Source organism: Ziziphus jujuba, chromosome 4 (assembly GCF_031755915.1).
Source record: "Ziziphus jujuba cultivar Dongzao chromosome 4, ASM3175591v1".
NCBI classification, from domain to species: domain Eukaryota; kingdom Viridiplantae; phylum Streptophyta; class Magnoliopsida; order Rosales; family Rhamnaceae; genus Ziziphus; species Ziziphus jujuba.
The window spans coordinates 7,017,707-7,030,490 of NC_083382.1; the positions used below are offsets into that span (position 1 = coordinate 7,017,707).

At 34.1% G+C, this 12,784-nt stretch overlaps 1 protein-coding gene across 2 annotated transcripts; it reads right to left on the reverse strand.

Moving 5' to 3' along the window:
* Positions 1-11,042: 11,042 nt before the first annotated feature.
* Positions 11,043-12,770, reverse strand: LOC107416268 (peroxisomal and mitochondrial division factor 2). Of its 2 annotated transcripts, none has more exons than XM_048472272.2 (2): positions 12,612-12,770; positions 11,043-12,304 (listed from the first exon to the last, which is right to left on the reverse strand). In XM_048472272.2, exon 2 carries the CDS (start codon positions 12,288-12,290, stop codon positions 11,334-11,336), a length of 957 nt encoding a protein of 318 aa, XP_048328229.1. In that variant the 5' UTR covers positions 12,291-12,304; positions 12,612-12,770; the 3' UTR covers positions 11,043-11,333. The 2 variants fall into 2 exon arrangements, with proteins under 2 accessions (XP_048328229.1, XP_048328230.1); XM_048472273.2 differs by lacking the exon at positions 12,612-12,770 and adding an exon at positions 12,427-12,587.
* Between the last annotated feature and the right edge of the window lie 14 nt (positions 12,771-12,784).

Below are 12,784 nucleotides of genomic sequence, written 5' to 3' on the forward strand. Positions count from 1 at the left end.
TTTAAAATATTTTCACAAAACCCTTTATTCATAATCCCCGAAAACCAAGGAATCAATTTATTCAACTAAATATCAAATAAAATATAATAAATCAAGCATTCCAAATTTATAATTAAAAAGAAATTAATTTATTGAATAATTAAGTAAAGGGAAAATTAAATCAATTTAAAATCCCCATTCAATTAAATAATAAAAACAGCATTAATCATATTCTTAATTCCAATGCAATTTCAAAATATTTATTTTAAAATCTCAGTTCTAAAAATCACTTGATACGCCCACTATATACCAGTGGCGCCAACAGTACCCAGCGTCCCAAGGTACCGCCAGACAAGATGTTATAGAAAGAAACCGGCATACGGTCGCGTGGCGTCCCACCGCGCCGCTGCAAACAGGCGTCCCGGCCATGGAGGGGCGGCCTACCCTCACCCGATGGCAAACACAGGACAACCCCATAAAATCACCTGCGCGCTACTCACACCCACCCGCGCGCTAATCACATCCGTGTACACACTAACCATATCACATATAAACAGAACACCAGTACATGTATGGTGCATCTAAAAATCATAAATCAATACATATCAAAATTTCAAATTTTCCATAAATATACTGGGTTTATCCCATCCAATTAAACTCGTAATTTTTCCAAAATTCCTTTATAATCATCGTCATAAATTCATCGCATAAATTCCATAATTTTCAAATCCACCAGCTCTCAAATCCACCAATTTAAATATTCAATTTTTTCCAATGGCATAAATATTTCTGAAATATAATAAATTAAATCACATGATATTCCATGGGCATAATTATAAAAATTGAAACCACCAACTTAAATAAATATTTTCTTTGAAATATTTAAAAATCAAATTATGCCCAAAAATAATACTAAAATCCAAATACCACTAATTAAGGAAAACACATTGCTCATGCGTGGTAAATACAATTAAATCACAACAACTATTCAAAAATTCATTAATAATCCACATTTTCGTTTAGCAGCGATAAACATGTGTATACATATAAAATAATATTTTTCTCACAATTATTTTTAAATTCCACCACATGAGCAAAAATTCCAGATATCAAATTAACACCAAATAAATATAATTAATCACCCCAAATAATTTTAAAGGTGGGTCACTCACCTCGAACACGCAATTATACCACGATCCACCATAGGATCGATTCCACAATTCACACATGCTCCTAAAACACAATTCACACACAGTCAAATAAATTAGTATTTTATTTGGGTAAATAATACTCGATACCCGGGGGGTTAAACACAAACGTTATCCAAAATTGACAAATTATATGTCTATGGAAAGCTTGTGATATGAGGATCACATTACCGACCTCCACTGAGCTCAATTCGACCGGCAGTGGCCGAAATTTGGCCGGAAAGATTCGACCGAGATTCAATTCCTCGTATCTCGGAAACCGCTTCGAATTTTGGAAATTGGAGGCCATATTTGGGATCAGAAGACCCAAAATAGGAGGAGAGGGGTGGCAATTTGGACTGGACTGGCCGGAAACGGCGAGAATCGCCGGAAAAATTCAAACCGCCTCCGCCGACTTCACCGGCCCGATTTGGGCGCGTCGCCGGCCGGCCGGCCTCCAAATTTGGCTGGTGAGCTAACTGGCATGTGGTCTTGGACGGTGGCCGGCGCGTGGATCCTCCCGGTGGCCGGTGAGAACAAAAACGGTGAGGCCGAGAGGGAGAAAGGAAAGGAAAGGAAGAAGAAAGAAGAAGAAGGACGAAATTCCCCCCGTGTCCCCCCCTTTTTTTCCCCACGTGGGGAGAAGAATAGAAAAAGAAAAAGAAAAAGAAAAAGGAAAATTAAATTAAATTAAATAATTAAATAATATTAAAAAATAATATTATTATATAAAACAACAATAATAAAATAATATGATATTAAACATGGTTGACATGTGGCATCTCAACATGGTGACACATGGTCACATTTATTAAGTCACACGTGGCACATCGTTACACGTTTAAAAATAATATTAAAATAATACAGTATTTGAAAAACTCTACAGGTCCATAACTTTCAAACCACATGTCCAAATCGGACGTGCCGCTAGTCTACGGACTCATATTGACGAGCACTTCACAACCATGCATGAGTCAAAGCTCAACTTTGCATGAATAAAAAGTCAACTCCGGCACCCCTTGGACAGTTTGGACCTCAACTTGTTTTGCTCATAACTTTCAAATCGTAGCTCCGTTTTCAACGTGCTACTAGTCTACGAACTTGTGCCAACGTGTACTTCGTAATGGTACCTCAGTCAACCTAGAATTCCAACCGGAACAAAGAGTCAACTTTTGACCCCTTCGGTTAACGGTCACGGGTCAACCTCCGTCAAAGTTGGAAAATTTTCGGTGTACTTCGGGACGGGGTGTTACATAGAACCTCTAATTTTTTTAAAAAAAATATAATTGCAAAAATTCAATGAGTATTTTATATCATAATTCACTTGATGACAAGCCTTCTGCTTTTAGTATATCCAAAAATTGCATTTCTGTTGGATTTAGTTTACATGAGATGCATTAAAAAAAAAAAAAAAAAAAAGATTTATTGTTTGGCCTCACTTTGCACTGATAAGATATAATTTCTATTTTCTTATTTAATTTGGTGACTGTAACTATGAGCCCAAAAGGAATCCCAGATGATACTAGAGGTGGTATATATCTGCTGATTAAAATGGAAAATGATCAACATTCAAACTGATAGATTGGTCAAGTAAGAGGAAGAAGTCATTGTTAATTATAATTAATGCCTTATTTATTATGCTAAATAAATTCAAACAATATGCTGCAAAGCCTATATTTAGTTTTTTTTTTTTTTTTGGGTCATATTTTATGTTTTTTTTTTTTCATCAATGTTTCATGAGAGAGTTAAGTACGACTTTGTACTGCAATAACTATATTATTTTACCATCAACATTTTTCTTTTCTCAAATTTTGTTGAAAGCATTCTGAAAATTTTGCTAAACATATAGATATAAAAAGAAATATCGTGCTACTATCTTAAAAGTTGATACTGAAGGTGAATATGTAGTTTATACTATTCTAGGTTGTTAACATTGTAAAACTTTTTGTTAGAACATTTGTCGGTGTGACGACAATGTTTATCTTGCATGGTTAGAATGTGAAATTATCTGTAATAAAAAGCTGCATTTTTGTTGAATTTTAATGGGAGGTTTGAATGTGAAACCATAATGTTTAATATGTGTTACAACCATAGATTATCCTTAGGAAGCAATGCCACATGCCTATGTTATGTTGCCTTATTTATTGCGGGTTGCATACTTCTACAAAGAGCAGACAGATTTTGTAAAGTCCATTGATGAGTTTATCTGTGCATTGGCAAAAGTTGCCCTCAGCAAACCAATGGGTAAAGCCCCTTAACACTTACATGTTTATTGCATAAATTTTAACTATTGAATATGGTTGTAATTATATTATTGTTCATTTTTTTGCTCAAGTCCATGGAGTTTTTATATGCTAAATTACCATTGAGTTTCACACAAGATAATATATTGTTCTTTAGGAGGAAGTATGTTTATGAGGCTTACAACAAAGAACTAAGCATATGAGTTTAGGTTGATGATTCATGAACAGCATAATATCATTTTTACTTCTTTGTTGTTGTTACTTTCATTATGTTTATAGATGCATTGTTTTTCTTATATTAACATTTTAAATGTAAAGATAATGCTGGATTATTTTGATATTCATTTATCAAAGATAATGATGGGTTTTGGTGTAAAGATATCTAATTAACAGTCTACATAATGTGGCTTATTTATTATAATTCCATTTTTCACAAACCCCTTATATGTAGCTCAATTCAAGCTTCTGGATAATTTTCCGCTTGTCGAAAAAAATTTTCTCCAAGTGGAAAGCATTTTTCTCCTGTCAGAAAATATTTTTCTCCAAATAAAGAAGTTTTAAAGGCCAGGTGTCCTATATGTGGCTATTGTGATTTTGGGTAACTAATAATTTATTTTGTTCTAGGTATACATTGAGCAGTGTTATGGAAAGTTCCTCGTCAATCCATCTAAGTTCCAATTCTCATATACAATGCAAGAATATGTATTAGGGATTTGAATGAAGGAGTCGAAGCGATGAAATGCGTAAATCATGTACAATATACATGTCCAAATTGTGTAATGTTAACTATAAATTTATTCATGTGCCTTCCTTTATTTGTTGTGCTAACTGAAATCCTGTAATATATTGACAGTTGTTGATTCCACTAAATAAGTGCAACTAAATAACTGAAATCCTTTTATGAGCAGCGGACGGATCTTGTAGACTCCATTGATGAGTTTACATGTGAATTGGCACAAAATTTCCCTCAGCAAAGTAACGGGTAAAGCCCCTTAATATGTACATGTTTGTTGAATAAATATTAACTATTGAATATGGTTCTGATAATACTAATATATGTTATAATAATTGTTTTTTTGTAGTGATGATTGTGGCATGTTTTTACATGCTAGATTATCAGTGACATTCACACAAGATGACATAGAGTTCTTTAGGAGAAAGTATGCATATGAAGCTTACAACAAAGAACTAAGCATATGAGCTGGGTGGTGATGCATTTTTCTTTCCTTTTGTCATGTTTATAGATGCATATTCTTTATTATATTAGACTTTTAATTGTAAAGATAATGGTGACTTATAATGTTCATTTAACAAAGATAACGATATGTTATTCATGTAAGGATAATTAATTGATCTTATAAAAAATGTGCCATGTTTATTTATTAGAATTCCATTATGCACAAACGTCTTACGAGCTCAACTGCAAATTCTAAAAACTTTTCCGCTAGTCAGAAAATATTTTCTCTAGATGGAAAACTTTTCCTCCTGGAGGAAAAATTTTCCACCAGTTGGAAATCCCATATGGAGATCAATTGAAGCCTCTGGATAAATTTCCGCAGGTGGAAAATTTTTGCTCCAAGTGGAAATAGTTTTCCTCCTGTTGGAAAGAATTTCCTCCAAGCGGAAATTGTTGAATAATTTTTTCTCCTATTAGAAACTAATTTCCTCCACTTGGAAAATCAATTTCTAATAGATTATTTAAGTTAATAGTGGGGTAAAAAAATTGAGAGTGGAGACAAATATTATATAAGATGAAGATGGAATTAACAAAAAATGTATTGACATTTGAAATCAATAACCATTTTAAATAAAAGAAAAAATGATATATGTTTGTTTTTCTTTTCAAAATCATTTGGACATTTCATAAAATGATATGTAAACTAAAGATTTAAAATCAACTCCAGAAAGCCTCTTTTCATTTGGGATTAAATTCAAAAAAAAAATTGCTAATAAATCTTCCACCGTGGAGTAGAAAATATTATATCTAATATATGAAATAATTATCAAAATATATTAAACCATAACATTAAATTAAAACTTTCTAATTCGAAGCATAAGACAATGGATTCGTACATCTCTGCCTATAATGTTTACACCACCGCATCGGCTACATCTACATCCAATAACATCTTCACCTTCGGATGGTATGCGTTGCATCCTCGGCCTACCGGCTCGCCTACATGTCCATCTTGATGGAAGAACAATACGACTTGTCACGTCATCCAGGACATGCCACTGTTTTTCATCTAACAAAGGGTAAATGGACTCAGCATAAGCTGCATGATATGCATCCGTGGTGTAGTAATGAGAACACATGCCATAAGGAGCAATTTTGCGGTCTCTGCAAACGGCAATACAATGATCACAAGGATATTGATCAAGATCGAAGACTTTATATGAGCATGTTTTTTATTGGAGATTAACTGTACCCCTCAAACTCCCACATTCCATAAGAAATTCATGCATAGTAATGGCTTTCACACATAGTCCGATGAACTCCAAATTTCGTAGTTTGAGTTGCTCTTCCATATGGTCAGTCATAGGCTTCGTCAATTTTGCACCTGCAGTACGTCGCTCATAAAACCACCTTTGCAGTAAATCCCTTATGTGCTCTATTAATACTACTATTGGCATCTCTCTAGTATCTAGCAAAATGTCATTCAAGCTTTCTGCAATATTGGTGGTCATGATAGTGTACCTTCTACATGGACAAAGAGAACGTGCCCACCTTGTAGGGTCATATGATCAAATGTACTGGGCAGCCCTACTGTTTTTTGCCTCAATTTGCCCCATATAAAACTCAAAATCTTCAACTAAATATGCACTAGCTGTGAGCATGAAACATTGTATTATTGATTCATCTTTCGCATGTCCATTTGCTTTAATATTTCTGCTTATATGGTACGTGCACAACGCATGGTATGCATTGGGAAAAACTTTGCGGAATGCCGTTTCAATAGCAGGGTGTCTATCACTCACAAATACCAAATCCGGAAAATCTCTGATGGCATCCTTGAGGTTTTGGAAAAACCATGTATATGTTTGCTCGTTCTCTCCATCTCCAATGCTGAAAGCCAAAGGATATATTTGCTTATTGTCATCCATGCCCGATGCAATATACATGTACCCTTTTGTATTTCCCTTTCAATGTAGTTGCATCAACAGCCAACATGGGTCTTATGTGGGATTTAAATCCCCTAATGCTTGCTCCAATCGCCATAAAGAAATATACAAAATTGTTATTGTCGTCTGTTTTGATACGTGTAACAGTCTCAGGATTCTTCGACACTAACTTATACAGTAGGTAGGTAACTTAGCAAAATTCTCCTCTGAAGATACCCTAACACTGTTAAGTGCATACTCTTTACCTCTCCATGCTTTGTTGTAACTTATATTCACCCCATATTTTTGCAAAAAATCATGTTAAATTTCTTTGCGTTTGTAAACACGTGCAATACCTTCATATTTAGATTTGATACATTGCCCGATAACTCGACTACTGACCTGCTTATGTTCTCGATGCACGATATCTAATGAGCAACTGTGTACATTATCAAAAATTCTCACAACAAATATTTCTCCATTTTTAAATGTGGTTGCACGTAGTCCCCATTTACAAATATTTTCCAAGCATACAACCTCATACCGTTGTGTAGTTGACCGTGTCACCTTGAACTCCTTATTTTCTCACATGCAATAGATACTCAGTTTATTCTGTAAGTCACGTTTGTTGCAAAATAATTGTCCAACTACTATGCTCTCACAACCAATGAACTTTGATGAAAATATGGCCATAGAACCACTTCTGTTGCTCGATGATATGTGGTCACTTGTAGCACGATGAACCCTAACATCATCAACTCCTTCATTGTTCATTTTAGGATGCATATCATTATTATTGTCCGGCAACTCATGATCAAAATCTACATCATTATGATCAACATCATCCCCTGCTGCATTGTAATTCTCATCATGATCAATATTATGCAACTGCTCATACTCCTCATTGTTAGGAAACCGTTCAGCATAGTCACCTCCAACATCAACTCCTTCGTGGATGTTAAATGATGTTCAGGCCCCACGAACATCAACTTGATCTCTAAACTGAGTTTCTTAAACCATAATTTCCTGAGATGTAGCCTGAATAGGTTCAGTACCTGAAACTTGTCGTAGAAGAACACCAATTGGAGGACAAGAAAAAGAATGAAGATTACTCCCACTATCCGAAGCAAATGCTGTTTGATGAATATTTTTGCATACATGTTCAACTTTCGAAATCACCTCAACATACAATGGAGGCCGCATCATTGTCATCTCTCCATTCCTCACTTCTTGAAGAAAGTATTTCACATCCCTATCACATTGTATTTCTGTAGGATCCAACTTTTCTGCATATCGTCTATATATCCATTTTAGTTTTAGCAAATATTCATTTCGATCTATCTCAATAGAATTGAAAATCTAATCCTTTAACTCTGATTTTGTGCATCTCTTGCCGACGGAAACCATTATATTTTTACCATTTCGATACTCCCAATTACCATCATCATTTTGTACCAATGTTCCATTGTATAAAACCGCAATTACAATATCATCATCTTCCATTTTACTACAAAATAAAATTAATAACGTTAAACTAAATCAATAAATATATAAAATTTTGAATAATACTAAACAAACATATTAACTATATTAAAAAAGTTGATTCTGTTTTTTTTTTTTTTTTTGGCCAAATATAGTTTTTTCCTACTAGCGGAAAATTTGCGAAAATTAGCGGAAAACTTGCGAAAACTGACAAACTGGAGAAAAATGGCGGAAGTTCATCTTTTCCCCCAAATTTCCTCCGTTTTTACTGTTTTTCACAATTTTTCAATTTTGCACAAAATTTTTCCCATTTTCAAACCATATGCCACCTAAATATCTTTAAAATCACATATAACAGCTCATAAATTAATTTCTTACATACCCATATTAAATAAAAAGCTTAAAAATTCCAAAACTAACAAAAAATACAAGAAAAAAGAGAAAGAGAAAAAAGGAAAAAAAAAAAAAAACACATATTTCCTTACTTTCATCTAATAAGAAAAAAAGATAAAATTTTTACCTGAGTTTAGTTTCAGATATGAGAAAATACAAAAAAATTAGAGTGAGAGGAGATGAGATGCAAAGAGTGGCCTGTTAGAGAAACCCTTACATGAACGGCTGTGTAGAGGAAGAAGTAAAGAATAAAAAAAGCCTTTTGCGTAATTTTCAATTTTATTAAGGGTATTTTTGTTCCAAGGTAGCTATTTTTTTTTTAAAAAAAAAAAAAATTTGCTATTCTTCAATCATGTTACGGGGTGGCTATTTTTCGAAATAACCTTTAAAAGTGTAAGTTTCTGTTCGCAAATTTGTTTGCATCTTGTAATAGCAAATTTCACTCAAATAATTATATTTAAACCTTGTAGTTTTGAAAAATTACATTAATCATTTTCTAATTTTTAATATATATTAAAATAATTTCATTTGTTGGTATTTTTAATTAATTTTTATAGTTTAAAGTTATATAAAAGTTAAAAATTAATATTTTATAATTCAATAAGATTATAAAAATATAATTTTAATCTTTAACAGTTAAAATTAAATAATAAAAATTAATAAATGAAATTTAAATAATAATTTTTAAAAAAATATGAGATTTAAATAAAAGTAAATTAAATTAAAAAGGTCTAAATTTTTTTTCCATTTTTTCAACTCTGTTATCTTGCCATGTGACACTCGACGTTCTTTGAGCATCTTTGCATGTTCTCGGAGATTGGTAGTTGTCCATTGATAATCATAACATCACGAGGAAGAAGCATGATCTTATATGCATCATTACATGGCAATAAGCTTGTTCTAAATTACCAACAGAGAGTTGTTAAAATTTTTTCTAGTAATTACTTTAGTTAATGTCAAAAACAGAACAATTAGTTAGTTGCTGTTTTGTAATGATGTTTTATATTACGCACTTGCCTTCGTTGGGTTTTTATTTTAAACTTGTTTTATATATTTTTAAATGTAGGTTTTAAATTAAAATATTCGATTGACTATTAAGAAAATTGTTAAACGAATACGTCTCGAAAATATTCGAGGAATAATCTTAAGTCTCATATTTTTTTAATTTCTTACTCCTGGTGATCGAGAAGGTGGTGGAAGTCACTATTCCTAATTCCACAAGGAGTATGCATTTTTCCGCCCGCTTCCCTTTTGAAAAAATTATTAACTTTATTACTCGATCGTCATAGATATTGGGAGGCTTTGCGGTAAACACCAACTCAACTTTGATACAACTCAAAACATCTTCATAAACTCTTCTAATTTTTTTTTTCTTTAAAAAAAAAAAAAATGCAATTACAATGAAACACTGCAATAAACTCTTTTATTTAATAACAAATATCAATCTACATAAATGAAATATTACCACATTCGTTTAGTTCTGCAGAATGTCCAAAATAAAGCCGTCCACAAAAATACTAATCTCTTTTCTGAAAACAGATGCTTTCTAAAGTAGAAAATAGCATTGAAGATGCTCTAAAGAGAACCATATAAAGGCAGCCATAGAGAGTATTCACATGTACCAAATTCAATCCCCGGTAGAACCAAAAGGAACCATCAAAATGATGCTAACAGCTAAAGTGTACTGAATAATTCTTCTTCTGAGCTACCCCCCATACGTCATCATTTTTGCTTCCACTACTAAAAAAGATCAATCTTTGCTTCCACAAATAAAAAAGATGATTTTTTTTAGCACTTATCTATAGAGGACACCCAAAAGCTCAAGCATTGACAAAAAATCTGACACTTTCACTAGTAGACTAGAAGCAGAAATCATGAATGGAGATACAAAGAGTCAACTACCAAGCCTACAAAGAGTAACCACCAAGCCTATTTTTTCAGCACCTATCTATAGAGGAAACCCAAAAGCTCAAGCATTGAAAAAAGGTCTTGACTCTTTCACTAGTAGACTAGAAGCAGAAATCACGAATGGAGATACAAAGAGTAACTATCAAGCCTATTAACTAGTTCTTAATACACAAAGCCTAAGCAAATAGAAGAGCATGACTGGATATACTTCTGTAAATCTTTTCAATGATCGTAATTACTAAACTAGTTCCTTGCTTTCTGCCAAAACACTTCAAAATTTGCTAAATGGTGAAAATGACCAATACAAAACACATGAAAATAACGTACAAATTTAACTTCAAACTAATATCTAAGGAATTGTATACCACGGATATGGTACGGGGGTCATCTAGGTCCGGTTTCCACAATAGCAAGGCAATTGAACTCTGAAGAAGTTGACTCCCTTGAATTTAAAAATTGGGTAGCAAATGATGCGACAAAAGAAACAACCTAAAAGGTATGAAATCTCCACCACCCACTCCATGCCAAAGTAATGGCACATAAAGAAACTGATTTGATTTTATTAATGGTTAACACTGTACTGAAGCATCCGTGTACAGTCTAAAGAATAGCTACAACTATGCACCATATTTTGGCATTTGAAGATTTACTTCAAAGGTAAAAGAGATCGACAAACAGTATCAAAATGCTAAGCAAAATTTTTATATGTCAGTGTGACTACCATGAGTGATATTCAATACAACACCCGTAACAAAAAACTTAAACTATAGTAATTCCATTAAAATCATATGTAGCTAAGTGGATAAAATTTCAAAAGTTCATAAACACCAGAAACACTCCAAAATTAGGGCTATCAAATCTTCATTTAGGCTCAATAAAAAACCCAAAAGCCAAATAAAAATGCAGCCATTAAATCCTAACAAAATTGAAAAAAAAATATATATATATATATATATATATATATCTTCTTTGATCAAGAAAAAGCATATCCTAACCTCTCTAGCCATTAATCCTTCCCGCAGGCATTATCTCTATCAATTCACCGCCGCTTTCCGTACAACACATAAAGCGCCACAGCAGCTACAGCAATGGCTCCGGTAGAGCCCACCACCACAGGCAAGTTCAATCCCGTGGTGTCCTCCTCTCCGCCATTGAATAGCTCCTTCACCTCAGTCACAGTCCCATTAATGGCTTCCACCGTCTTGTCTTTCATAGCCTTCGCTGCTTCCTCAATCTCCTCCTGCAGCTCAACAATCTTCAACTCCATAGCCTTAGCTCGATTCTGAGACTCTCTCAGTTCATCATCAACACCCAATTTATCCTTCGCCCATTTAGCCAATTCCTGGGCATTTTTGGCAATCTCAGATTCCAATTGCTCAATCGTCTTCTTGAAACCGATGATTTCTTTCTCTTTCTCTCCGACTCGCTCTTTGAGCTCCTCTTCGACTCTGAGTTTCCTGCTCTTGTCCTCGATTTCCTTCACCTCCAAAATCCCAACCTTCCTCTCTAATTCCCTGACTCTCATCTCAGCCTCGGCTTTTGCCGTCTTCAACCTCTCGACCTCTTTCTCTAGGGCATCGATCTTCGCTCCTTTCTCTGCTGAAACCTTCTTCAGCTCCACCACCTCGTCGGTCTTTTCCTGTGACTCATTCATCGACGTGATCAGATCGTGTTGAAGCCTCGAGACCTCGGTCTCAAGCTCCACTGCTCTCTTTGCGATCGACTCCAGAACGTTCTTGCCGTCTTCGGACTGCTCGATCTCCCTCTCTTTCTCTACCAGCTTCTCCTTCAACTCTGCCTCGTCGCTCTTCAGCTTCCGGATCTCCGCTGTCATTTTCTTGATTCTCTCTTTGTCTTCTTCGTTCTCGGATACCAGTTCTTGCTTCTCTCGCTCTAGCTTCTCGATCTTCCTGCTCAGCTCCGCCGTCTGATCAACATCGTAGAAATTCTCCGTCGTCTGATCGCCGACGCCGTTCACCGTGTTCTCGTCTGCCATTTCTCAATCCTTATCTTTAAAAACACAAAGAAATCAATCAGAAATGCAAAAATGAAATATATATATATATATATATCTGTGGCAATCGCAGAGAAAATTAAAAGAAAAAAAGTAATAAACCGAGTAAATTTCTTACACTTGGAAAAAGAATTGAAAAAGAGAATTAGGAATTTTAAAAAAGAAAGAGAGAAAAACCCTAAGAAAAAGAAAATAAGAAAATAAAATTTTCCCGGAAAAGAGGTGAAGAACTTTTTTTTTCCTTTGGAGGAAAATGCGATTGGGGACTACTTTGTACGGAGAAAAATACAAAAGAAGCTCCACCTTTTCTTTTTCTTCTTTCTTCTCTTTCTCGCTCTCTCTCTCTCTCTCTCTCTCTCTCAGCTTCTTTGGACTGAGAAAATGCGGTTTCTTTCCTTCTTTGAAGATATTTCCATTTTTTTTTTTAATATTTTTGGCGGAAAATAAAAAGGGTCAGAAAAAGTGAGAGAATAGGA